Source organism: Mycteria americana, chromosome 18, assembly GCF_035582795.1.
Source record: "Mycteria americana isolate JAX WOST 10 ecotype Jacksonville Zoo and Gardens chromosome 18, USCA_MyAme_1.0, whole genome shotgun sequence".
Taxonomy (NCBI): Eukaryota; Metazoa; Chordata; class Aves; order Ciconiiformes; family Ciconiidae; genus Mycteria; species Mycteria americana.
Genome location: NC_134382.1, coordinates 10,650,035 through 10,676,226, shown reverse-complemented (window position 1 = coordinate 10,676,226; position 26,192 = coordinate 10,650,035). Strand labels below are relative to the sequence as shown.

Genomic DNA, 26,192 nt, shown 5'->3' with positions numbered 1-26,192 from the left:
TATACTGGTGTTGATAAAGGAGGAAAAAAATCTCTCGGTGTCGGATTCAGTAGATAAACACATATTGATTGCTAAGGACATGGGTCAGTCCACCAAATTTGTTATTTTGGCCTGAGTTTTTAGAAAATGAGCAACCTCAGATGATTTCAGGAGCTGTTCACTCACCCAATGTTTATGATAAAACTTCTTTGAAAGTGTGATTATGCAATAAGCTTCCAGATCTTTATTGTTATAAATAGTTTCTTCTACATTTCTAAAAATATAGAGAAAATGTTATCAGCAGATGGTTTAAATAAATATTAATTTCTACAGCTATAGCCTGTTAAACATTCAAAAGTTGTAAGCCAAACAAATTGTATATGCATGACATGTTAATTTATTCACATTTCCACTCCAGCTGATGCATTGTTTCTATCAACGATATTTCTTGGCTCCTTTTCACTCTAATTCTCTAACACAGAAAAATCTAATTTTTTGATAGCATATTCATGGTTTTCAGCACAACTCCATCTTGAAGTAGCTCTCCCAGCTTTCCTTAAATGCCATATTTGCTACCGTCTCTTTCTAGCAAATATGTCTTCACACACAGACATTCATTTTAGTTTCAGCACTCTGTAAAATGGTGATTTTCAGTTTGTAGGAAACAGATGACATTGTGTTTGTCATCAGAATCTTAGCTGTGATGCCTTCCCCAATGTCAAAACAGTGTAGTGTGCATTTCCATCTTAGTTACCGATGATGTATATTCAGTAAGGCAGTCTGGAAGGATCGATTCAATGCAGTGGTATTAGAAATCCTGTATTTAAAATGCACCTATGTACTTTTCATGTTGAAATGTTTGGGAGGGGGATTGAGTTTGTTGGTTAAAGTAAATCAATACTCTGTCTAGCAAAGCTCCCGCATTTCCAAGACCTAGTAAGTTATGGCTCACACAGCAATACTATCGTAATACAATTCTGTGTGGACTAGCCAGATTTGTCCAGGTAAGAAAAAGGACCAACGATACGGGGGAAAACGGAGCTCTTCCCTAGAGCTGAGTGATGTTATTTGCATAGCAGGAACTAGCTAGCGCTCCATTCATAAACACGTTTCCCTGTGCTTAGTCTTTCTAGTCTGTATTGGCCATGCTATATTACACCTGATTGATTAACCACTCCTGCACCTCTGCCTCCACATACACACACAGAAAGCTAGTGGTAATTTTTTTATTAAAAAAAAAAAAATTTCACGTCATTTAACACTGACAGTCCCTAAAAGTTCCGTTGCTATCAGCTGATAATTTAATTTAAAAAAAAATCAAGTAAAAATTTATCTATTTGTAGTTTGTTACCTGAGGTAGAAGTGTGTTACAAAAGCAATATTCTCTAAAGCAGCAGGTAAACATGATTATTATACAGTAACATTGCGTGTATTGCTTCAAGCAAACTCAAGCTAAAGAGGCAGAAACTGTTTGAAAGGAGAGAGAAATCAATAGGAAAGCTGACAAAGAACGGTGGTAAAAGCAAAGACATGCCATGGCCTTGCTCTTCCTTCTAGGAGATGCACATCTAAAGCAGCGGCAAATGGAGTGGTCATGGATGAGCGCAGGTATTTTGGTACAGAAGAGCCAGCAGCTCTGTCACTGCATCGCCCTTTGGCATACCTGAAATACAGTGTTATCTACCTGGAAAAGGCACAGAGCAAAATAATTATCCTGAAGTATTCTTTGTTTGGCTTAATGTTCAGAGAAATACGAATCTGTAAGTCCCCTCAGATTAGTGTTTAAGAAAAGTTTTGTCTAAGTTTCACTTTGTGTACTGTGAGTTTTGCGCCTGCATTTGTCATGGCAAGAGATTGTAGGGCATAACCAGTGTCAGCCTCTGGCCTCATTTTTATACCCTGACTCACAGCTGCATTTTATCGCACTTAACACTGTGTGATCTAAGGAAGGCTTGTAGTGAGAAGGTGGGAGAGTAGAATTAGGCATGATATGAATGTATGCTTTGTGAGACTGCAGTTGAATTACTTAGCACCTCCCTTTTGCCAGGGACTCTTAAATAAGTTCTTGTTTAAGAAACTAGAGCTATTTAAAAATGATACCACGTGACATGATTTTGAAAAAAGCCGAAGTCACTTCCAGAGATAGCACTATGAAATCTCGTGGTTTTGCTTCCTTTTTCTGTAAATTTTAGTTTTGTCACAGCTGAGATTATGATTGGTTTTCTTATGGCAAGCAATATGTACAAGCTTTAAATTATCCGTGGTAAACAGCAGCTGATAGAAGTATTCCCAGTTCACTTCTCTTCCATCTCGTGTTTTGACAGCTTCTGCCAGTTCTGGGACAACAGCACGTTTCTTCTCTATTCTTCAGTGCACAAAAGAGAAAACAATATTGCCATCAAAAGTTTTTTCATAATAATCAAGTCTCCATCTTCCTTTTAGAGCCAGGCGGAATTTGAATTCTTTCACCATAACTAGGTTTACGATTTATTTTTTTTCCTGAGGAAATTAGTTTAGCAAATCCTGTTTGCTTCACAAGTGCACAATGCCTGAAAATGGGTCTGAGGGTTTTTGCCAGCGAGGACTGTTCACAAAGGATAACGTGGTGAGGAGGGGTATGTTTCCATACAAAGAAAATCTGAACAGAAGCAAGGCAGCTAATGAGAGACGGCATTATAATCTGTCTTCAGGATTTCATATTACCAGAAACAGCTGCAGCATCCAAGTGTCTTTTATCACAATGCACTATGCGTAGCGGAGCTAACTGCACTGGGGGAAAGGACAAGGTAATGATTCAATGGCTATACCTTTCCTGCCTAAGAGGAAGGGCGTGAAACAGGTACGTTTGGATTAATACTTTGTACATACATGTGATCGAGATTCCAGGTACTGAAGAGGATTCTGCTTTCCCTGTTGCTGTAGGGGTTGATAGAATGCTTATCTAGGCAGTCATCTCTGTCGAAAGGTCCCTGTAAAACAAGATGGCTACAGTGAAGCGTACTGCTCGTCACCCCAGCGTGGTCCTTCCGCTCGCTGTAACTAACCAAAGATAGATCACGCACGCTATGACATCATCACCCCACCAAACTTGATACTGCACTACGCAAGCATCCAGGTAACTGTTTCCTTCCTCTGATGTCGTTACAAGTCGTGCCACTGCTTGCTGGAACCAAGACTCTCTGCTTTAGAAAGGGCTGAACTCACCTGACAAGAGAACCATCCCTCCGTAGTGCACAGGCGGACTGCCTCCTCCTCTCTTCTGTCAAAGTAGCATCCGTTGTATTTCACAGATTTCAGTTTATCTGACATCAGGACAATTATCCTTTTATATGCATCTCTTGCTGTAGGATGAACATTTGAAATAAAACTACTAACCTAGAGAGGGGGGAAAAAGAAACCCCAATCATTCCTTGGTGCCTGTAGCAGCCGAGGCTCTTTTCTACAATCAGTATGTTGCACTATAAAAGCGTTTTTATATATATATGTGGTCACAGAATTACTTTTACTAGCAGCTTGAAAATAAGTTACTTCAACAGAAACTTTTACCTCTTTCATGTAGCTTCGTATTCTGCTTTCACAACTGTATCGCATGTAGCTTGATTTGTTCTTAAAACGAGACTCTAGACCTAAAGGGAGGAGTTAGATTGTGTTGTAACTTAGTACTTTTAGTGCTGTGCTTCTGCCTAGCTGGGTATTTATCCCTTCTTTTCACAAACTCAGTATGCACAGATTTTTTTTTTTCTTTCCCATTTTTATTTTACTGGTTCAAGACTACCCTGCTCTCAGCACTTAAAAGGACGATGCAGAGCATGTGCTGGGAGAGCAGTAGCTGATATTATAGTTAAATGTATCTCGTTAATGTGCACACACAGAGCACTAACGGATTGTGAAAAGAAAACTGAACTGTTCAGGAAGAACTGCAGCAGTGACTTGGGAATAGGAGGGGGAACTTGCAAAGAAAGTATAAAGAAAACATAAAGAAAGGTTAGCTGGCTGATACATGCAAGTTATCAATATACTATTAGCAAACTGTTAAAAGATTGTAAATGCAGGCCTATGTTAATGGGGAAAAACGTATTCTAGAGCGATCTTAGAGCAATAGGGAACATTGCTTTTTTACCATCTTCTGATAGTAAATATGCATATATTCGAAAGAAACTTAAAAACGCATGCGATTGTAAGTGATGACTGATCCCCTGCCCAGGTACCAAATCGCACCAGCCAGAAGGACTCCCAGATTTTTAAACTGCTTTTCTGTAAGAACAGTAAAATTGACAGCAGTGACTCTTTTGAGCAGAGTGAGACCCGGTGCCCCTAAGCAGCTCCCCGCGGGCGGCAGACGTACCTTCAAACCATTTCTTGTCGTCCTCCTTGTCCTCGGCCAGGATGTTTTCGTTCAGGTTGTGGATGAGATCCGCCAGCAGCTTCTGCCTCCGGGGGCCCTGCTCGTCGGAGAGCAGCTTCCGCGCCGCCTCGACGACGGCATCTCTCTGGTTGTAGAAGGCCGCCAGGAACCGCTCGATGTCGCTGGCACCTGCGGCTTGCGCGGGCGAGGCGGCGCCGGCTGAGGGGCCGCGTCCGGGCCCAGGCGCTGCCCCGCCGCCGCCGGTTGTTCCCCCCCGAGCCCCCCGCCCGCCGCCCCCGCGCACTCACAGCCCCGCCAGGTCTCTCCGGGGCCCAGCAGCACCAGCTCCGTCTGCGGCGGCAGGGCGCGGAAGTAGCTCTCCGTCAGCTCCGTCCCGTCCTCGTAGAGGCAGAGGCGGCTGCCTGGCAAGGGAAGCTGCCCCGCGGGCGGGTGAGAGACGGGCGGGCCCGCACCGCCGGCCCGGCGCCACGGCCCCCGGCCCGCACCTGCAGCAGCCGGCAGCCCTTCCGCAGCAGCCCGCGCAGGCTCCTGGCCGCCACCCCGAACTTCCGCGGGCTGCCGCACCCGCGCAGCCGGACAGCCCGCAGCGGCTCCGACATGGCCCCGCCGCTGCCGCCGAAGCGCGCATGCGCCCCGAGGGGCCGCTGGGGGTGGGGGGGGACACACGCATGCGCGGCGGCGGGCGCGGCGTTGCCATGAGAGCCGGGCGGCGGGGCCGCAGCGAGGCAAGTGGGGGCCGGGGCCCGGCCCGGCCGCTTCCCCCCCTCCTCCCTTCATCTCCCCTCCAGCCCGGGTGAGCCTCCCCCGAGGTCCCCGCCAGGCCGCCGCCGTGTAGGGCGGCTTTGGCCGCGGCCCGGCCGCTTCCCCGAGCCAGCGCCGTGACCCCTCCGGGGCCTGCGGGGCGCCGCCTCGGCCTGCTGCCGCCTCGGCCTGCGGCCGCCTCCTGTGGCCAAGCGGCCGGGGCTGGGGCCGGGGGCAGGAGGGAGAGGGCCGAAATTAATGCCATAATATCACTACGGCGCGGTGCGGGGGTAGCGGTGGTCTTTGGTGCTTGTCCCGGCTGGCGTTGCCCCCCTTCCGCTGCCGCCCCTGTCAGCAGCCTAGGGGCGTGTGTAGCTGTGAAAAGGTGCTAGGTGGCTTTTGGCTAAATTCACCCTATTCTTGATTGTTTTGTTTTTTTTCCTTCGGCTCAAGCGCACACAGGACGGTACGGGTCGTTCCTGTGCGCGTTTTGGAGCTCAGATAGTTTAAAGCTTCGTCTTGGATTAGCAGATTTAATTGAGTTTATTGGCAAACTGCAATACAAGTTAGCTAAACCCTCGTTTCACTAAGTACTAATAAAATGCTCAGCATAAGAACATGGTGCGGTTTGTGGTGCCAATATTAATTAAAAATTAGATTTGTGGTCATCATCTACTGACTTGATGGACCACGGGATTTAATTCTTTGACTTTAGTGTTTCAGTGTTCTTTTACTGTCCTTCCAGGGATTAGCTTAAGCTTGAAACATTGTTGCTTTGACTAGCTCACTTCTGCAGGATGCCACACAAGATCGGTTTTATAGTTGTTAGTTCATCGGGACATGAAGATGGCTTCAGCGCAAAAGAGCTGATGGTTCATGCACCGACAGTGAATGGATGGCGATCACCCAGGTACTGCGAGTGGGAGGAATGTGCGTAGTTCTGAAGCACTGAGTTTAAAATGACTGGGAGATGTACCATGCATGGTCAGAGTAGTTTACAGCATCCCAGACCAAACTGATTATAAACCCCCAAAAATTACTTTAATCCCATGGAATCCTTATCCTGGGGGGAAAAGAACGCCTTGGTTACCAGCTGAAGGCATCCCATTGCATTTAAATAAAGTCCTTTAAAAGAAAAAAAGGGAACTATATTTGTTCTTGTCAGTTGTCTTGGAGTTTGCAGCTGCTTTGGCTGAGTATTAAAAATCCAGTCTTTGCAGCACACCCTCTAGATATGTATGGGGCACTTTAACATACGCATGCATGCAATAAAGCGAAGAGTGTTTCTACTCTTCTACTCTACAATATTTGTAACGCTGAATTAAACTATAATAACTTTGGAAAGTTTCATGATTAAATGTTAAGTCATCTTTAAAAAAATCTTTAAAACTCAGAAATTGTGTGTGTTTTCAGACTCTGTCAGTATCCACAGGAAATTGTTCTGCAGTTGGTGGAGAGATGTCGAATACGAAAACTGCAGTTGCTTGCTCACCAGTACATGATTTCAAGCAAAATTGAGTTCTACATCAGTGAAAGCTTGCCTGAATACTTTGCTCCTTATCAGTCAGAGAGGTTTCACAGACTAGGGTAAGTGAAAAAGCTCTAAATGGTTTTACTACCTTAATCAGAAAGGCCTCAGGAGGAAATAATGTTCATTATGCTTTGCACGCAACGTTGATACGCTGTGTTGCAAGCAGTAAAGAGATTCCGTACTTGCTTAGATCTGTAACAAGGCTGAAGACGTAGGTGTAAGAGGCATGATGCAGATGAACACTCTTGTCAGATGACAGCACACATTGTTTTAGTTACGAGGGAGTTTTAAAAGTACTAACCTGAGGAGGAAAAATACAGCTATGTATTTGTACGTTTTCCCTGCTTACTTGTTACATTTTCTTTCTCAGTTATGTCCCGCTCTCAGACAATGAAAAGACTGATTTCAAAGCACGAGAGTTAAAATCTGTGTATATGGATGCAGTTGGCCAGTACCTGAAGCTGATTTTCCATAAAAATTATGTCAACAAATACAACTTATACGGTCAGGTAAGTTGAGTTGAGAGTCCTTACTTTGTAAGCTAGATAAAGTTTCAGTAGTACAGGACAGGCATAGAAATCTGCTCCCTTGATTTGTAGAAGCTAAAAATGTTGGTTGAAAGCTCCTGGGTTTATTTTTGGTTTCTTTTAAAATAGAAAATACAAATAAGAGGTTAGAAGTGACTCGGAATCTTGACCAAGTGCACGCAACTTATCCAGAAGAAACAAGTCAAGTGCACATTCCATTACTGCCTTTCATTTTGAGTTTTAGACTGCACAGCAGGCTCTGTGCTGAAGACAAAGTACTTTCTCTGAGAATGGCTTTGTGGTCGCTACAAAGCCACTCTTAGTCTTTAGGATCTGATGTGGCATTAAGTGGAGGTGCTGTACAGCCATGCTGTTACAGAAAAAGCAAGTATTTGCCTCAATTCTGCAGTGGCTCTTTTCACTTCCATTCCAGGCCAGAAAAGGGAACAACTGATGAGTATGCAATGTGGTCTGTAGATCTGGTAATAAATTTTTAATGAAGCATGAAGTACATTTAGCACTTAGTGCTTTTCTTTGCTTCCATACCACCCTGGAGACCCCAGGTCCCATTTTTTTTTTTAAATACCATTTTTTGTTTCAGTTTTCATAAGATACAGAAAAAGTAATGACCTTATGCATTTACATTTTCTTTAAATCTATCCCAGGTTGCCCTAGTAGCTATAAACATCATTGGAGATCCAGCAGACTACAGTAATGACAACAATAATACTGTAAGTGCAAAGCGTCCCAGTCTTTTTACTGTTGCTACACGTGTTCAGTTATGGGGTTCTTGGGGCAATGGAATGCATCTTTGTTCTCCTAGTTTTGTGCTGTAGCAGAGCTGCCATGTATTGATTTTTTAATTTTTTTTTTTATGTTATCTTGAAGCAAGAAAGCTCTCAAAAATTGAGCCTAATTTGTGGATACAAAAAATAAAACATAATCAATTGGAATGTTTGCATTTTCAGCCTCTCCAAATTCTCTTGTTTAAATATGCCCCAAAACATAAGTATTATAAGTTGCATAGCTTGTGTTCATTGCGGCAAGTCAGAATTTCTGTCTTGAACACACACTTGATGAATGTGCATTAAGATTTTTTCTTTTCTCCCCTACAAAGCCTTCCAGAGAGAAGCTGATAGACCACTACTTAGGAATTAAATCAGATGATCCTGCCTTAGATGGAACTTACCTTGGGTAAGGATGTTCTTTTGCATATACCCTGGCAAAATATCTACTTGGTCTAAAGTAGTTCTCAGTCTCTATTTTGTTAGTTCCCTGCTAATGAAAAGAGAAGACATATGCTGGTCTATTTTGGATTAGCTGAAAGTTTATTTTATTCATTTTATATCTTCAGGAAACCTGACTCCATTTCACCTCTGGATGATTTGGCTTTTGACATGTACCAGGATCCAGAAGTCGCTCAGATAATACGTAGACTGGATGAGAAGAAGCGCGAAGCTGTCCGTCATGAACGCTACGATTATGCCAAGAAACTCAAACAAGCTATTGCAGACTTGCAAAAGGTATTGTTGAAAGACTGTTTATCTCTTAAGCCGAACAGTATGCCAGTAGTCCATCAGGGACTCTAGCATTCATGTGGAATCGTAATGATTTCCACTATATTTTCAAAATAGTAATTTTAAAATCAGATAGCTTGATTTAATAACTTGGCTGGAAATACTGAAGCATATATGTATGTACAGTAATGTGATTCCAGGCTAGCTTGTTATATGCTCTTCTAGGTAGGGGAACGACTTGGACGGTATGAGGTAGAGAAGCGCTATGCTGTAGAGAAAGAGGATTATGATCTTGCTAAAAAGAAGAAACAGCAAATGGAAGCATACCGCCTGAAGGTGTATCAGCAACTGGAGCTCCACGACCTTCTGGATGCAGAGCTGATGGTGGGTGCTGTTACTCCTAATTCAGGAGGCTTTATTGTGTGGGTGTTTTAAATAGAAATGGCAGAGCAACCAAAATAAATTCAGGGAATAAGGGTTGTTACACAGGTATTTTATGACATTTACATATGGATTTTAAGTTTTCTGTTTGGATTGTGGATTCCCCTAACCAAAGACTTGCACATGGCATTTTATGAACATGGTTAGTTCTCTGTAAATGACATTATATTAAACTGTTAAGGTCTCAAGCAAATGGCATTAGAATCCTGAATATTTTGCATAATTTCAGGGCTACCCAATGCAGATTCATAAGGTACTTCCTCGTATTTTGAAGGGGTATAACAGCCTTATGCTGGCATCATGGCTAACCATACAGAATTAATGTGATAAAATTTCCAATTGTTTCATAAAGCTGCACCCAGTGGAACTGATTACACTTCTGTGAGTGAGGTCTGATATTTACTTGAAAGCAGCAGAATCTTGTTGACTGTCAGAGTTGTAGCTGTATTAACTCTGATTTTAGTACATTGTTAGCCTTGCTTTACAAAATCTCCTTCCCTTTATCAGATTCGAAAACCACCTGAATTGCCTTTGGAGCCTACAATTTATACTGACAATCCTCAGCACACAAAAGCTACAAATTCACCTCTTTGTGGGCACACAGAACCACAAAAAGGAGAGGCATGGAAAGCAGAGCCTTTGCTGGAAGAGAAGTCAGCAGATCCCACTTCTACTGAGCCCATTGTTCTCCATCAGTCCCCTCCTCCTCCCGTGACTCATCCCACAACCTCCAGGGAAGTATTTCCCAAAGAAAATGTGAGTAGTGTGCCTCTATTACTGCAGATATCTATCACAGCAAATGATCTTGTATTCAACCTTCCAAAACAACAAGGTCTTTTGTGGTTGTTCTCATGGCTTATATAGTATCTGAAATTGACTGTATTACTGAGCAGTGCCCATCTAATAATTGGCATTGGTCTTTCTCTTTCTTGAATTTCTTTGGAAGCTTTTACAAATGTTCATTGAGATTGAGGCAAAAGGGGATTATACCTGATTTACAAATAGATAAGTGGAAGCAAATAGGTATTGAATGACTAATCGGGGGTCACGCAGCCAATATAGTGGAAGCTGAATTCTGCTTGCTCCATTAATGGCTTAATAAATCTCCTTCTTAGAGATGGTGTTGGATGAATCTACAGCAGCAAGGGAATTTGTTGGAAGGTGGTTGGTAGGGTAGGAGTCTTGGTGTCATGTCTGAAGAGAGGAAGAAAATCGTAGTGTCTGGTTATCTTGATCTCTAGGTTTTGCTGCTCCAGCTTTTGGCAAAGCTAAAGAAGACTTGCGTTGACTCTAGCAGCAGTAGTATTCTCTCTTAACAGGATGTTGACACAGAATAATTTAACAAATAAAGCTTCATGACTTTCTGACTTCCTATCAACAGGTGTTTTCTTCTGTAGACGTGTGCACTTCCACAGAAGGCATTTTGTGTGTGTTTTATTGTATCTTATAGACAAGAAATAAGTTTTATTCACAGGCACTGATTCTATTTCTTCATGATGTTATTATGGGAACTTCAACATCTGTACTTAATTGTAAAGCGATACTGCTTTGACAGGGAAAAAATACATTGAGGTGAATTGAATTAGTCATGAAACAACTTCATATTTAAGTCATTTCTAGAATAGCAAATTTTATCTTCTCTGTTAGGTTGAATTTTTACCTTATGATGAGAGACCTCTTCCAGCTATCTGTAAACAGTCTGACGAAGCAATTGCGTACCTTGAGACGGAGATGACTGAAGAGCGTATCAATGATACTCTAAGAAGCGGCATTACTGGGGAACCAGAACCATTAACTGAGAAGGCACTGAGGGAGGCCAGCCCTGCTATTGAAGTTTTTGGAGAAGCTTTGGTAAAGAACAACAAAATAAACACATAGATTATTGTGATCTGTGTTGAGTTGATGTGGTATGCACTCTTGTCAACAACGACCCACTGATGCGATTTTTACATGTTCAGAGCTGTTACTTAAAAATCTGAGATTAAAATTTGACCTTGGATATATGGGTGCCTGTTTTTAACACTTGTATGATGCTGTAGCTTTTATGATGGATTACTTGATGAGTTATTAAGCAGATAGTGTCCGGTAGACTGCTTTAGGGTATGGACTCTACCAGAATACCCATAACTTGCCACTGTCTTTTGTAGGGAGAGAAACCATTACTGTGCCTGAGACGGTTCCTTGAGCCTGACCTGTTAATCCATTTTATTCATCGTTTTTAAAAAATATGTGCTTTTAATAAAAGCCAGATTCCTGTAGGAAACACCTGGGGATTTCATGCTTAAGTTCATATGTTCTTTTGAGGCTGTTCCTATATATAAATGTTGAATAAATATTGAAATATCAGTACTGACCTTTTAAGAGATAAACTTGTTCTGTGTTCAGGTTTCAGGAGCATATTCCAAAACTTGGTCGTATCGAGAAGATGCGTTACTGGCTGTATACAAGAAGCTGATGGAAATGTCAGTAAACACTCCAAAGGATGATTTAAAGAACATGCTAAGGGCTGCCATTTTTCTTGTAAGGAGAGCCATCAAAGACATAGTGTCTTCAGTAAGTTGTAATATGTTTGATAAGAAATGCTCCAGCGAAGAGCTAACAACAAAAATTGTAGAACCGTGTGGTTAACACACTTTAAATAATTTAAACAAATCGTTTGTAAAACTACTTTTGAGTAAGTTAAAAAAACAACAAACCCAACACCCAAACCAAACCAAAAAACCACCAAAACCAACAGAAATGTCAGCTTTTAGTTGGGATCAAGGACTGGGCACTGTCTAGCATTCAGCATGGAAAATACTGCCCTGGGCTGAGTAATGAGCTTGAGAAACAACTGCTGATGCAGTAAATGCATAGTGTGGTTGAGTCTTTTGGGGGTTTTCTGGTTTGTGCTTTTTTTTTTTTTTTTTTTTTTGGTAAAGTTGAAATACAGCAATGAGGTAAGTTTTAGTTTCAAACTTGAGAAACTACGGTTAGCCTAAACAGACTTAGGCTTCAAATAAGCCTTAAACAAGAAGAAAAGAAAAAAAATCAAGAGATGTGTTATTCTTTATAAAACAAATTCTGAAGCCTAAGCCCTAGCAACATGTTTTCTGGAAGAGAGATATCTGAAGTAGCTTCCATTAAGAGTGTTACTGTAATTCTAGATTCCTGTTGCTGCTGTTCTTTAGAACTACAGAAAAGATTTTATAATATTGTCTGAAAACAGGGATCTGTGTGGGGTTTTTTGTTCAGTGTTTCCTTTTTCTTTTTAACTTAGGTTTTTCAAGCTTCCCTGAAACTTTTAAAAATGATCATTACCCAATATATACCAAAACATAAACTAGGAAAACTAGAAACTTCTCATTGTGTGGAAAAAACGCTTCCAAATTTGCTTTCTAGAACAGGAGACTCTTCATGCCGTCTTCGCCTTGTGGCTTCTAACTTTATTCAGGTAGGTGTTTTTCTTTGAATTACGGTTTGATTTGCATTAAGAATGTCACAGAGCTTACAGGTGGGTAACATCTAATCAGACTTGACTTCAAGTCCAGAGTTTTCTGCTGTAAAGGATTAAGCCTTATATGGAAGGCAAAGTGGTAGCACCAACTTAGTGTCTTTGCAGTGTTTTTTCTAGCCGTGTATTGTCACCTGTGTTGTGGGGGACAGCGTGGGGAGGTAGCTGCTGCTGCAGATGCAAGAAGGGTATAGCTCTTCCATTCTTCTTAGTTGCAAGTGATCTACAGAGAAGAGAGCAAGATGGTATACAACGTACTCCTCAGACTGTGTTGTGATTTGATTGCATTTTTGACAGTCAACTTTTGAAAGTCAACTTAGCAAAAGTATAAAAAAGATGCCCTTTTTAAAAGACACAGTCCATTCCTTGCTCAATGTTAGCAAAGAGCAGCTGTGAATGGCTGCTAGAGGATTACAGGCTCTCTTTTCCAGTAGAATTTAGAAGAAAGAACAGTGTGAAAATGTGTTAGTTCAGTCCCAGGAGTGGAGTGGAGTGAAGTGAATCACTGGCTCTGGGTTACTTATCCTTGCTTGCATCCACACATGGAGGGAACAGACTTTTCTTTTGCTGTGGATGTAATTAAAATTTTAACAGCCTTATTGTGTGAAGGGGTCTGGTGTGTCACTGGAACCCCAAAGGTGACAGGTTACTTTATTACTACTGCTTGGCTTGTTTATAATAGATTTTGTAACTGAATGAGAAAGGAAATGAGAACATGGTTACAAATGTATTTTCGTAGACAGGACGAGAGAGAAGGAAAATGTGTTTATTTTGTATTGCTGCTAATAGATGATACACTGCCTGAATAAGCAGTTCTCTAGGGAAGGTGCCACATATTTCTAGAAATTGGTATGTCCAAAACAGATCAGCCAACCCAGTGACAACTGCATCTGGCCCTCGGGAAGAGGGGCTGCAGGACATCATCATCTGCTTGAGTGTCTGTCAGCTGACAGGAACTTGGAGGAGGGGTGCTTCAGGTTATTAAACATTCTGCTACCAGCAAAGGAATAAACATTGAGCTTTGAATAACAGCAGAAGTTAGCCCGTAAGGTTCTTTGCAAAATAGAATGAAAAATTATAAGATGGCATATGTCTTCTGAAGCACTCTTGAAATCCATCTTGATGCAATGTCAAGACTTTGTATCCTTTGTGACCCTTCTCATCTACCTCCTCCTCAGATAGTTCAGTGTAAGATGGAGTTCTTGAAATTTTTCTTACAGTCCAGTTCTATAACTCATCTGAGCACGTCTAAGATTTTATTGATTTCCCAGTAGCTTTCTCTCTGATGCCAAAAGCAAGACCGAACATCTGTATAATCTTCTCTTTAAAGCCTTTGCAAGCAATTTCTGGCTGCTAAAGTAACAAATAAAGAGCTACTTCTTATGGAAGGCTTATTTCATTTTACTTAACTTGTTATAAGTAACTTAGAATAACTCTACTTTGCAAAGACAGTTAATTTTCCACATTTAGCATTCCTACATGCACACTGACTCTCTGTACATTTATAGGAAATGGCACTGTGTAGTGAAGTTAAACCTCTTCAGATTGTTCCAGTTCATTTGGTTCAACCATTAAAACCGAACTCCCCAACACATCTGGCAATGAGTCAAGTGGAATTAGTGGAATGCCTCTTGAAAGACATGGGAACTGAAAACTCTGGGTTTACCATCGGCAATGTCATGAAGGTAGGAGTCTGAGTTTACAGCATGTGAAGCTTTTTTTTGTTGCTGTTTTATTAGGGCTTGTCTGTCTGTTTTGGAGTGCTTGGTGAATTACTAAAGAGAATTTTTGAGCCTCTTGGAGGTGACAACACACAACCTTGTGAGGGAGCAAGATGCCAATACAGAAAAAAAGAATCACTGGGTCAAAAAGTGTTGGAAAAACCTGTCTGTATGAAGATTTCTCCCACTGCAGTGAAATAACTGTCTTAGACTAATAAACAAGTCCTTAAAAACACATGGGAAAAGAGAGGCATAATGTTTTTTTTTCTTTTCAGTTTGCAACAGGAGCTTTGGAACACAGAGTTTATGAAGTTCGTGATGTAGCATTGCGCATTATCTTTGACATGTACAGGAAGCACAAGGCTGCTATACTAGAATATCTTCCTCCAGATGACGCGAGCATTCGCAAGACTGTCCTCTATAAAACACTCTTTGATGGATTTACTAAAATAGATGGTAAACTTTCTGAAGCTGAAATTAGGGTATGTAATAAGATTGTAGAACACAGGTAGCTCCTTTAAACATTGCATTCCACTGAGCAATATATTGATTTCATAGCTATATTAGACATTGAATGACACACGTAGCAGAGTATCTTAAGGTGTGTTGTTAACATTACTTAGTGTAAAAAGCTGGTGTTCAGTTTATTACATATACTCACTGGTACGAATAAAGCCTACAAAGAATACAGGGGTGGTACTTCTGAAATAATACACATATACTATTTTATGCTGGCTAGCCTTGGGAACAGTAAGGACAGAGGAAATGCCATCTGTTTCTTTCAGGTTAGTACGGAGGAATGTGAGGGGAGGGAGGTGTTACTGTAACAGACCAATCATTTAACCGAGCAAGATATTTCTTGTCCTGCGTTGACCATTTGTTCTATGCTGATGTGTTTTGCAATCTCTTCTATATGACAGACGGTTCAAAAACTTCTGCAATTGAAAGAGTATTTCTTGACAGGCACAGAGAAAGGCAGCAACAGAAGAAGCAGAGAAACAGAAGAAGGAAGAGATAAAAGTTCTGCAAGGTCAGCTGGCAGCTCTAAAGGAGATACAAGCAGAAGTTCAAGCTGGAAAGGTTAGGTTGTTTTGGGTTTGATTTTTATTTTTTTAATCCTTTTTTCCTCAGGTATCACAGGCTTAGATAATTAACGTTACTGTTGTCTCATTATAAACTAAAAAAAAGAAAAAAGAGAGAGAAAGAGACTCCATGACATACACTAACTGATTTTCATTCTCAGCAGTCCAGCTTAAAATTTGAAGGGGGTGTTTTTCCTAAACATAGTATAAAATTTGGATTCTTTTTTATAACAGCTTTGTCTATTGTATGGTAAATTTGAGGGTGTTTCTACAAGTCTAAGTGTTTCTGGGCCAGCTAGAGTATAGGAATTGTACTGGGTGCGTCAAGGCCCTCCAGAAGCCTGCTGTACTGCACTTCCATTAAGTTTTATATCTCAGCCTTGGAAAGGTAGTCAGCTACCCCAATGCCAGGAAGTAGGACTGTTTTCCATCCTCAGAAGATTGCTGCCTCAATACCGAGAGAATTGCTGTAGGACCAGAGGCATGAACGTTACAATGCATTGGCTCTGCCTCTGAGCTTTTAATTCCAGAGAAAGATCAGGATATAATCTGTTCTCTTTCTCCCTGGCAAGCATCACTGTCATTAAGGAAATTTCTGACTTAAATTTCTTTGCTCAATAGGAGAAAGAATCTGATTTTCAGAAGCCAAAGTATCAAGGTAGGTAGTTTCAAATAGTATTAAGAAATGTAGAGATATTTCAAGATGTCTTTGAAACACTGCAGATGCTTAATGGATTATTGAATTATCTCAGATAAAGACATGCCAGAGTGCTTCAAATTGGCTGAGTCTGTCTGCCATAGAGGTAACCATTATGTTCACGAAAGAAAACTTACAATCAGATAACCGGTTAATTTCTAATAAGAAATTAATAGTCTTGGTTTCAAGTCTTGGCTTGAAACCACTTTAGATTTCTCCCCAACATGTAGACCATCTACTACATGTAAAAATAATCACTAAAATATTTTACTGTTGTAGATCACTAAAGCCATAGTTTCTCAGCTGCCTGCAGGTATGTTGTCTTTCAGTGCTTGTTTACCAGTATGGCAATGGTATGCTTCTGTTAAGGGGTTTTTTTTGCTGTTAAGATCCAGAGAAGCAGTATTTCTAGGCATGCACAAAAACTAATTAAAATGTGATCTTGGTTTTAATAGTTCTCTTTTTACAGGTTACAAGGTAAACGAAAGCCCACAGCCTGCAGCAGCAGAGATTCCAGATGATCATTCCTCTGTTGCAAATTACTTGGATAAGTAAGTTAGATGAGCAGCTTCTAATCACCTTTAAGCACTTAGTATAACCTGCGAGCTAATAACATTAATAACATTTTTCCAGTAGATCAAAGCTAATACCTTCAGCATTTAAACAATGAAAAAGAAAATCTCTTCTAACAGATTTGGAATTATCACCAGGCAATCCTAGAAGTTGATTTTTTAAGATAGCGTGACCTTGAACTTGTTTTCTGAGTTGGTTCTGGGATAAGAAATTGCCACAGTTTAACATTCAGCTGCCAGTATAAAATAAGGCAAAGATATATTGTAGTTTTCGTGTGTATTGTAGGACAAGTTCATAGAGAAAGCATTTGAAAATCCTGGAGCCATGAAAGCCAGTTTCAGTGAGCTGTTCTCAGTGCTTTTGTGGAATTATGTCTTTCTATATGAACAAATGCTTTATAGTTGTATTTACTGTGAATTATATAATAGTATCTGTTCACGCCCTATCCTAATGTCAGCACGATATAGGGACAATAAGGTGTACCAAGATGTTAGCTATTTTACAGAATAGTTTCTAACAGAAGAAACAGGGCTCATCCATTTCGCTCTGTGATGTTACTGATGTTTGTATTTTTATTCCTAGCTTATGTATTTTTTGTGGTGAAAGGGACGAATCCTTCACAGAGGAAGGATTGGATCTCCATTACTGGAAACACTGCCCTATGTTAACCAGATGCGAGCACTGCAAGCAGGTTAGGCATAAACGTTCTAGAGATGCTGCAAGACGTTAACTGTTGTTATTCTGGTTTTAAGGTGCTATAAGATATTTAATGCTAAGGTAGATGAATTCTGAACGCAACTGTGTGATCTTGGGTAGTGCTTTTTGAAAAGAGCAGCATTATAAATTGTATTAATAACTGGACTAAAATTTCATTTTCCCTTTGTCATTTGGGAAAGTGAGATTTAACTTCCCCAAATCACATAAGCAGTTTTTTAAATGCTATCCTTATTTACTCAGTACAGTACAAATCTTGGATGCCTCTTGCTCTGTTGCAGGTGGTGGAAATAGCAAGCCTGACAGAGCACTTGTTGACTGATTGTGATAAAAAGGACAGCTTTGGGAAATGTCAACGATGCAGTGAGGCCCTTCCAAAAGATGAGTTGCCCAAACATATTAAGAGCAAGACTTGCAATCGTGAGTAGTTTCGAACAGGAAGGTTGAACTTCAAAGGTCAAGTCAGTCAGAATTTCAAATGCTGTGTATTTTTGGCAAGTCAGACCACTTCTATTTAGGTACTGCATTGTGGACTTAGAAATCTAAGTAAATCCTCAGGAGGGATCGCTTTTGGAATAAATGCCTGAGTTTCCCGGTGGTTGAAATGCTTCGTTTCTATGAATGCATGTGGGGAGGATGAGTGAAGAGAACAGAAAGCCTCTACCACATCCTTGCGGATTAAACCCTATCATTCCTTTTGATCTTGTTTTGATGTAGATGATTAAACGTGGGAATTCTTTGAGAGCAGTTAATGATAATAGGGTAGGAGCTGGTTTGGTCGTGGGGTAGTTTTATGATCTTTGCTGTGCAAGTTCTCCTCTTGTATTTGAAATTAGCCTGTCTTTGCAACTCTTACATTATTTTTCTAATCATTTCAGCTGCCAAACCAGAAAACGTGGCAAACCATTGCCCGTTGTGCCATGACAACTTTTCCCCAGGAGAGGAGGTAAGACTTCTTTCCAGATTGGTCTGATGTTATGTCACGGGGACTGAATTCGTGTCCTCTTCTAACACTGGCTTATACCCAACGACTTAAGAACTTGCCTGGATTATTGCTGGGGTCTATGATGGCTATCTCACACTCTGGGGACCATATTTGAATCTGGGTCTTCTACCCTTAAAGGTGTATATGGGAACCACAGGGCTACAGGCTATTTGGTGTCAGTCTTTCTCCTCCTGCATAGGCAGCTATACATCTTACAGCTTTCCAAATTCCCAGCTGATACCAGATTCTGTGAGTTCACTTGTCAGCCATAGTGTTTGGAGTGACATTATGCAGCTTAAAATACTGCAGCAGGACTGAGCACATCCAACAGGACATCCAGGATTAAGATATTGTTGATTTGGGTATAATAAAAAGTTGACATGAAGAAAGTAAGCAAGAACTGCTATAATTGTCAAGAGAGTTGAGGTGGCCTCTCTCTCTAATTTCTACATACTGTTCCCTGTAACTGCCTAATGCTATGAAATGTCTGCCATGCCAGCTCCAAAATGTGCTTTCAGCAATTGAAAATATGTATTGGTATTATATAAAAAGTGATTTGTTCAGAAAATACTTAACATATCTGTTTCAGTCTTTTATATGAATCATCTAACACTACATTATGATCATATTTAAGTAGTTCTGTGTATGATTTAATTTTCAGAAAAAGACTATCCAGGAGGCAGCCAACAACTCTATACTGAGTATTAGATCCAGTTAAATGTCAATGGCAGATACGTAATCTATGTCATTTTCTTCCTTTCAATGGGACTGTTGAGTAGTGCTTCTGTTCTCAAAACCAAGTTTTTTTCCAAATCCTTTTTGCTTTGCCCAGCGTGAGGAGCTCAGAAAATATTGTAACCAAATCTGAAACGTTTGTTGAGAAATGTATGCATTGTTTGGATTTTTTTTTTCTTTTCTTACTTCTGCCCAAATTATTCTTGTAAGTAAGAGACTTCACATAGCCTCTAGTTTGAAGAGGCTGCCATGTTTTCTTGTAATAGCAGCTCCTACTCCTTCGGGTTGCTGAATGCTTTAACTATTATCATAACCTTGTAGGTATGCCCACGCTTTTTCAGTTTAAAATATGTATAGATGAAAAGATTTTCCATGTTATTTGTACATTGTTTTTTCCTGATTTGAACTCAGTTGTTAACTAAGAAAATTTAAAACCCAAAACAAATGTCACTCACTTTTAATTTCTAGGATCTGGCTGGGGTTTGTTATTGTGATATACCTTTTAAGTTACATTTAAAAAATGGATATACTGATTTCTATTTCACTTAGTCATAAGGTGCTCATGCTTTTACGAGTGAGCAGATTAAAATGCAATTGCCATAAAGTCTGTATACAACTCTCACTTTCCCCATGTTTTAAAAAGTGTGCGTGTGTACGTAGTGACTAGATAAAAGATTGGCTAATTTTGCTGGTATTGTAATATCACTACTTTTTAATTGACTTTAGGCCTGGAAATCTCACCTAATGGGCAAAGATGGCTGTAAAATGAATCAACGGAGGTTACCCACAATAAACAAAACTCTTCTGGTGCAGCCTGGTAAGATATTCTTTTATGATAATAATGATTATGCTTTTTACTATGTTGCCTTTACTTAAGAAAAGTATTTCATCCTCAAGAGCAAGCTGGGTCTTAATTCAACACGTTTTTTGCATTTGTGTAACCTAACTGATATTTCTTACACTGGTATAGACTACAGTATGCTTAGGGAGCAAATTCTCAAAATCATTCAGTAACAATAATCTCAAAATGAGGGCATTAGCTCAGCTGATTGGGGAAACTGGCATATTTGATAATTTGATCAGTTCAGGGTTTTTTTCTGCATAATAGTATGACCGTGAATAGAAAATCAGCGGTGATACTAAACAGTTAACATTCTGGAAAGCTCCTGAACGCTGACACAAAGAACTGAGAGCCTGATTTAGCTTTTAATGTCCAATCAGAAGATGCTAATCTAATCCTAATTACCAGATGAATTGAATAGTTAGTGCTGTGTACTGCTTTTCCTTTTCAATTCAGACCCGGGAGCTAGGCAGAATTTATGATTGTGCAGCTTCTTCACCAACAAAGAGATATTGATGCTGATGTCAGGTGTTTGGTTTTTTTTTTTACAGTCATCTTTATTTATGAAGCACATGCAAAATCATTTTATTTCCTGAACACAGAAGTTAAACAAGCTATTTTCACTGCCTGCAGCACCAAAACTCTTTTGGCCAGTGACATCCAAAACCTTTCCTCCTTCAGACTTTTTTCAGAGTTCTTCATTCCGCTGCACGTTCAGGTCGTTGCTAGAATTAACCTTCTCTGTCTGATATTTGCTTTGCTCATATCTGCGTTTTACAACTACTCCAAGTTCCTGGAAAGAACTGTTGAATTGTTTCTTTCAGCTGTCATAAGTGGATGCGGTTAAACTCAACAGTTTCCAGTATTGAACTGGACCTACAATCATGTCTGTCTGTCTTCAGCTTTGCTGTTTCTACTTGCTAATGAGAATGCTAGTTAGTTTGCTGCTGCTTAGAATTTGGAAACATTGAAGGAACTTAAATCCTGCCTGGATACAGCTAAAGCTCCACAGTGACTTCCTAGAGACAGGAAAGGAACCCTGACCATTTAGTCCTCCTGCTCCTGGTATGAGACACACCTCAGACTGGACGCCTGCCAACATATAGTTGCTAGCATCAGTCATTCAGACTTAATATATCTTGAGAATCAAAATGGGAGATAAAATTAAAGACTGGGACTAGATGTGCTTGCAATAACGATCTGTATTTTCTCTTCACAGGCAAAATAGGTGGCCAGTATTTAAGGAAACCAGGTCCTTCAGGAGCAAACGCTCGACCTCCCTCTATAGGAAGCAAGATCCCAACCCCAAGAGGGGGCCCAAATAAAAGCACTGGCAAAACATACTCAAAGCGATGACAGGACAAGTATTTTTTCCTTTGTCTTAATAACTGGGCATATAGTTGTTAATAGTTATTTAAAAATTGTGGGCAACTCATATCATCTTTTTTGCTTGACTACATGGGGCTGTTCTCAGCCTTGAGCAGTACTTGCCTAGTCTGGTAGCTGCGGTACATAACTTTTGTGTTAGCTGTCTGTGCAGCACTGTGGTTTTCTCCTAGAAATGTGCATGTTAGAAATACACAAATGTTCTGGGACAGATCTAGCCTGCCACATTCCCTGTATGGCACAAGGAAGGCCGTGCATTGGTCTCTGACTGGTTCCTCATATTAAAACAACTCCCCAATGAGTATGGAGTTAACATGGCCACACTGTGTAGCTGCTGTCGCAGTCAGCACAGAGGCTGTACCCTGGTTCATGGATTACTCTGGGGCTGTGGTTCTAACAGCCTGGTTTTGAGATCCAGTAAGGAATTTCCTTATGATCCAAAAGCCACTGTCATTTGTGTTTTGGCTTTCTTTTGGGGAAGAGCAAGAAACCTACCAAGCAGAAATTGTACTAGACTTTCAGGACAGAGCTGAACAGCATTTGTTCTTTTGATGCAAGTGTGACACTTGTTTGCAATTATATCTTCTGAAAGCTTGGGAAGTAATACCTGTATTAGCTGACTTTACCACCTGATCACTTCAATGTAATAATTGCAGAATATATTGCTAATCGTTTTCTGCCAAAATTGACTTTATAACATGCTGAAAGTAATAGTGTCAATAATTTTGTCTTACCATCAGACACTTATGGTAGACAAATAGGTCGCAAGTTAAACTGTGTGTACTGGTTGGCTAGGAGATAGGCTGCCTGTGTGTATTTGTGCATCACATCAGTGCATTTACAGAGAATTCATCATAATTAGACTTGAGGAAACACCGTTGAAAATACGGGTATACAGTGAGCAAAATAGGCTTGTTGCAGTCGCACAGGTTCCTTTGATGTGATGATGATGTTGGTGTCTCAGCAATACCATTGTTTGCCTGCTATGATGCGCAGCTGGCATAAGGTGAAATGAAAAATGCACGTACGTCAGACATGTCAGACTATACGAAATGTGTATCTTGGTCATCCAAAAGACCTGTGTGATCCTGTATAGATAAACTCTTGAACCAATTAATGGGTAAAACAGCAATTCCATAAAGCAAAATTCTTCCTCGTGTGTTTGCTAGCAGGAAAAAAAAAAAAGGAGAAATTGCAATGTAGTCGAGGAAAGTGATAGGGTTTGTTTTTTCCACTGCAAGTCCTATAGTGTGGATTTATTTGCTTCAGTTAGGGCATGTTTACAAGTAGGGCCAGGAATTGGAAAGCTTTTTCAGTTGTCTGCTCCTCAAGTATAATGAAGTAAATCAAAGAATCATGCCGTTCCTCGGTGATTAGTTTAGCCACTGTGCCAGGATCTAATGTATTTTGATAGTAGGAAAGACACTATTGGTGTGTTTACAACAGCTGCCTTTTTCTTCCGTGTATTTGTCATGATAAACTTTGTCAGCTAAAATGGGGCAAATTTATAGCCATTGTGAAAGCTTACAAGTCTATTTATTTGTGCTAGGCTCTAAAACTCGTGGTTCCTTCATTGGAAATGGGAACTGTACTTTTTTCTAAAACTGACTGGTATCTTTGAACACCTCCTAAGTTAGCTGAAAGCTCTAATTGACCTTGCAAGGAAAGGAATTGGATCAGGGCCATCATAAAACGTTTCCACTCATTTTTAAAACTCTTAGAAACGTTATTTTGACAGATAACTTTGCTCTCCTTGCTAATACCGGTGTCTGTAATTTTATGAGTTCAAGCATGTTAATAACGTCAAGTGAAATGGATGTCTCTTCCTTGGCTCCGCCGAGGCTCTAGGAGTAACACAAGCCATGCGTGGTGAGAAGCAGCTTTGCTGTGGAAGCCTGGCCTTTACATATATTTCAGGTTTAGAATTTTAAAGGCAGTAGAGCAGTACCCAAAGCGCTACTCAACACCAAGAATTAGCACCAAATAAAAAAGCTAAAGGGCTGGTTGGATATTGCCGTATGACGTGCCATTACGTAGGAAGCAATGTGAAATGGCTGTTCCGCGCTGCCTCTCTCGCTGTGCACTAAGTGCCTTATTAGTCCACTTGACAAGAGGATTAAGCTAAACCGCAAGAGTCCCATTTGGTACATAATAAGAGTGTGTGTCGATGGAGCTACTGTAAAAATTAAAGTTACGCTTTAAAATCTCACAGTTAATTCTGAAATATATCCCCAAGAAATGGCCCCTTAAAGAAAAGAAAAAAATCTTAGTGGGGCCCTGAAAAGCTTGAATTAATAAATTTAGACCTTTTTTCCTGCTTTAGTGTACTTTCTCTCAGCTCGCTTCTAAATCCAGCTCTAATATTGAGCTTCTCTAGTTAGAGCTTGATTGAAATAAACATCCATAGACTACAGCATGTGACTGTTTAACAGCTCCAAAGAGAACAAATTCTATTAAGACACAATGTATGAAACTTCGTACCTAAAGCAACAATCCTGACGTTTCTACTTGTAACACTTAGGCAATTGCTTACCAGGATAGAATTAATTTGTCCCTCATCCAGGTACCCACAGGTACAAGAATGAGTGATCACCATAATATAAGTAGATGTTTTGGGGGTTGGGTTTTTTTGCTACCAGGGAGTGAATTTGCGGTATTGTGTTGTATATACAGCACTAACTTTGTAATATGCAGTTTTTATCGTTTGCGTGCAGCCTGTCTACAAGCTTAGGAATTTTACAGGTAGATTGGTGCGCTTCTATTTTGAAAGTCTTTATATAAATTGTTTATTTAACTCTTCCAAATATATATATATTCCTAATGTATGTATATTAATATATATTAACAAATATATATGTATTTTTATTTCTACTTTAGTGGCAGAGGTTCCTATTTGAGAACCTGATTCCTCATGCAAGCAAAATAACCAGTGATTTTGCTCAGAGATTAGCACGCGCAGTGGACTGCAGGCTCATGAGCTGTTGCCCAGAGCATTTTTTTCCTCTTGGACGTAAAACTGTGAGCTTTCTGTTGTGCATGGTTGATGAAAAAAACCTGTTTGCAAAGGTCCTCCATGTATTGTGGATTGGCTGATATAGTATGTACATTGAATTGGTAAATACAGCTCTCCATTGCTCCTCAACCGTGGCTTTTAAACCCAGCCAAGCAAAGCGTAATTAAAATAATCCATTAAATCCTGCATGTAGCAGGATGTGTGCCTTCCATTTTATAACTTTATGGGACAACCTTTTTAAACATGTTTTTAAAAAAAAAAGAAACGAAGACTTGATTTAAAAAAAAAAAAAAAAAAAAAAAACAACCAAAAACCAAACAAACCAAAAAACCCCCAAACCAAGACCCCACAAACACTGTTAACTATAGTGAGGGTCGTATTTCCCAGTGCTGACTGATCTGAAGAGCAAAAAAGCTGGGAGCAGCAGAAGGCACTTTTACAGACCTTCTCTTTGGAGGCATTTTTCCCCTGCGTAGCACTTGTTTCTCACGTTTGTGTATCAGGACGCTTTCCTGCTGCTCTGTGCTCAGGCTGCCTGTCTCCCCGTGTGGCTGTTGGGGCTCCGGAGCGAGCATGGTAACTGCTTTTCTCTTTGCTCCGTAGTAGAGCACAGCAGTTATGCCTTAGGGACCCGTGCAATACCTGTCTGCAGCCTTTTCACTGCAAGAAGTTGTCATGCAGGAGATTCCTGCCTCTCCCCTGTCCTTACCACCCCTCTCACTCACCTTCCCAGCCCAGACTGGGGAGCAGGAATTAGGTATGCGCAGGAGAAGCACGTTCCAGAGCCTCTTGACAGCTTTTAAAAGACACATGCATAGGCTTGGGCACGCCACAGTGCGCCTCGGGGCTTTGTAAGTTTTTTTTTCAAATCCAGAATAGCTCTTTAGCAACATTTTAAAGAAATCAGTTAAGTATTTTAGAGCGCATAACACTCAGTGAGATTGCTGGGTATCTTTAGACTAAAAAAATGCACTTCTGAAGCGAAGTATAAAGATAGTATTAACTACTCAATGGTACGAACTGGAAACAACTTAGGAGTGAGAAAATGGAAAATTTTTTAGGATATGAAAGGACCTTCTTTGAGCTTAGTAGTACCGCCTGTCATATTTAAAGGATGATTTCACTGGGCCGCTTCCTTTCACTTAATAAACAACCTGTGTTTTCTGCAGTGGCAAAATAAACACTGGTGTGAAAAACACAGCGAAATTTGTTCCTGTGCGATGAAGTCTTGAGTAAAATGTTCTGGAGCAAAAATGTCACACAGGTGCAGGTCTGGCTAACGGAAAGAAGTTCTCCAAACTGTCGGACTGGAAAACTTTAATAATGATATACCGCCATTACTGATTAAAGAAAGAACAGACTGTCGTCCCTATCTCACAGGCTTTTTTCTATCTGATCTCCTTCTCCATCCTGTACCTGAATGTCAACCAAGTTGTTTTCATCCATCTAAACTGCAGGGACGACTCAAGAGCAGCCAGTGTCCCTGCGTGCAGGAATTCATCTAATCTCAAGCGAACGCTTGGAGTTCCACTACCCCAAGAGAGCAATTTATATAGATTATGCGGATAAGCAGATAAGGTATTTAAATCCTGGAGATTTTATCGCTATCATTTCAAGAGAAAAAGTCACTTATGTTAAACATGTAAGTTATTTTTATTGCACTTGTTTAATAAATTTGTTTAGCAAGTTTGGACGGTACCTCTGCATTTTCACGCTGTTCCAACAGAAATCAGTACAGGGGGGGTGAAAGCGTGGCTGCAGAAGCAACGCCACGGCAGCACCTTGGCGCACCGTATTGCCCCGCTGCAGCAAACGCGGTGCTCCGCAGTGATGGCAGCCCTCGGCTCAGC

The 26,192-nt window shown here is 40.5% G+C and overlaps 2 protein-coding genes across 8 annotated transcripts; one reads left to right on the top strand and one right to left on the bottom strand.

Moving 5' to 3' along the window:
* Positions 1-84: 84 nt before the first annotated feature.
* On the bottom strand, positions 85-4,966 carry DFFB (DNA fragmentation factor subunit beta). 3 transcript variants are annotated; one of them, XM_075520404.1, is made up of 7 exons: positions 4,831-4,966; positions 4,633-4,759; positions 4,325-4,519; positions 3,526-3,605; positions 3,184-3,354; positions 2,848-2,948; positions 85-253 (listed from the first exon to the last, which is right to left on the bottom strand). In XM_075520404.1, exons 1-7 carry the CDS (start codon positions 4,942-4,944, stop codon positions 85-87), a joined length of 957 nt encoding a protein of 318 aa, XP_075376519.1. In that variant the 5' UTR covers positions 4,945-4,966. The 3 variants fall into 3 exon arrangements, with proteins under 3 accessions (XP_075376519.1, XP_075376517.1, XP_075376518.1); XM_075520402.1 differs by lacking the exon at positions 85-253 and adding an exon at positions 2,128-2,344; XM_075520403.1 differs by lacking the exon at positions 85-253 and adding an exon at positions 2,128-2,344 and having other exon boundaries at positions 4,325-4,513.
* On the top strand, positions 2,966-26,113 carry CEP104 (centrosomal protein 104). 5 transcript variants are annotated; one of them, XM_075520397.1, is made up of 23 exons: positions 5,011-5,070; positions 5,832-5,996; positions 6,500-6,673; positions 6,988-7,126; positions 7,810-7,875; positions 8,262-8,338; positions 8,499-8,667; positions 8,887-9,045; positions 9,610-9,858; positions 10,750-10,953; positions 11,488-11,655; positions 12,362-12,535; positions 14,104-14,280; positions 14,592-14,798; positions 15,280-15,396; positions 16,020-16,056; positions 16,565-16,646; positions 17,251-17,359; positions 17,664-17,802; positions 18,261-18,328; positions 19,829-19,919; positions 21,163-21,307; positions 24,207-26,082. In XM_075520397.1, the coding sequence occupies exons 2-22, from the start codon at positions 5,884-5,886 to the stop codon at positions 21,297-21,299; spliced, it is 2,856 nt and encodes a 951-aa protein (XP_075376512.1). In that variant the 5' UTR covers positions 5,011-5,070; positions 5,832-5,883; the 3' UTR covers positions 21,300-21,307; positions 24,207-26,082. The 5 variants fall into 5 exon arrangements, with proteins under 5 accessions (XP_075376511.1, XP_075376512.1, XP_075376513.1 ...); XM_075520398.1 differs by having other exon boundaries at positions 25,512-26,056; XM_075520396.1 differs by lacking the exon at positions 5,011-5,070 and adding an exon at positions 2,966-3,094 and having other exon boundaries at positions 21,163-26,113.
* The last annotated feature ends 79 nt before the right edge of the window (positions 26,114-26,192 follow it).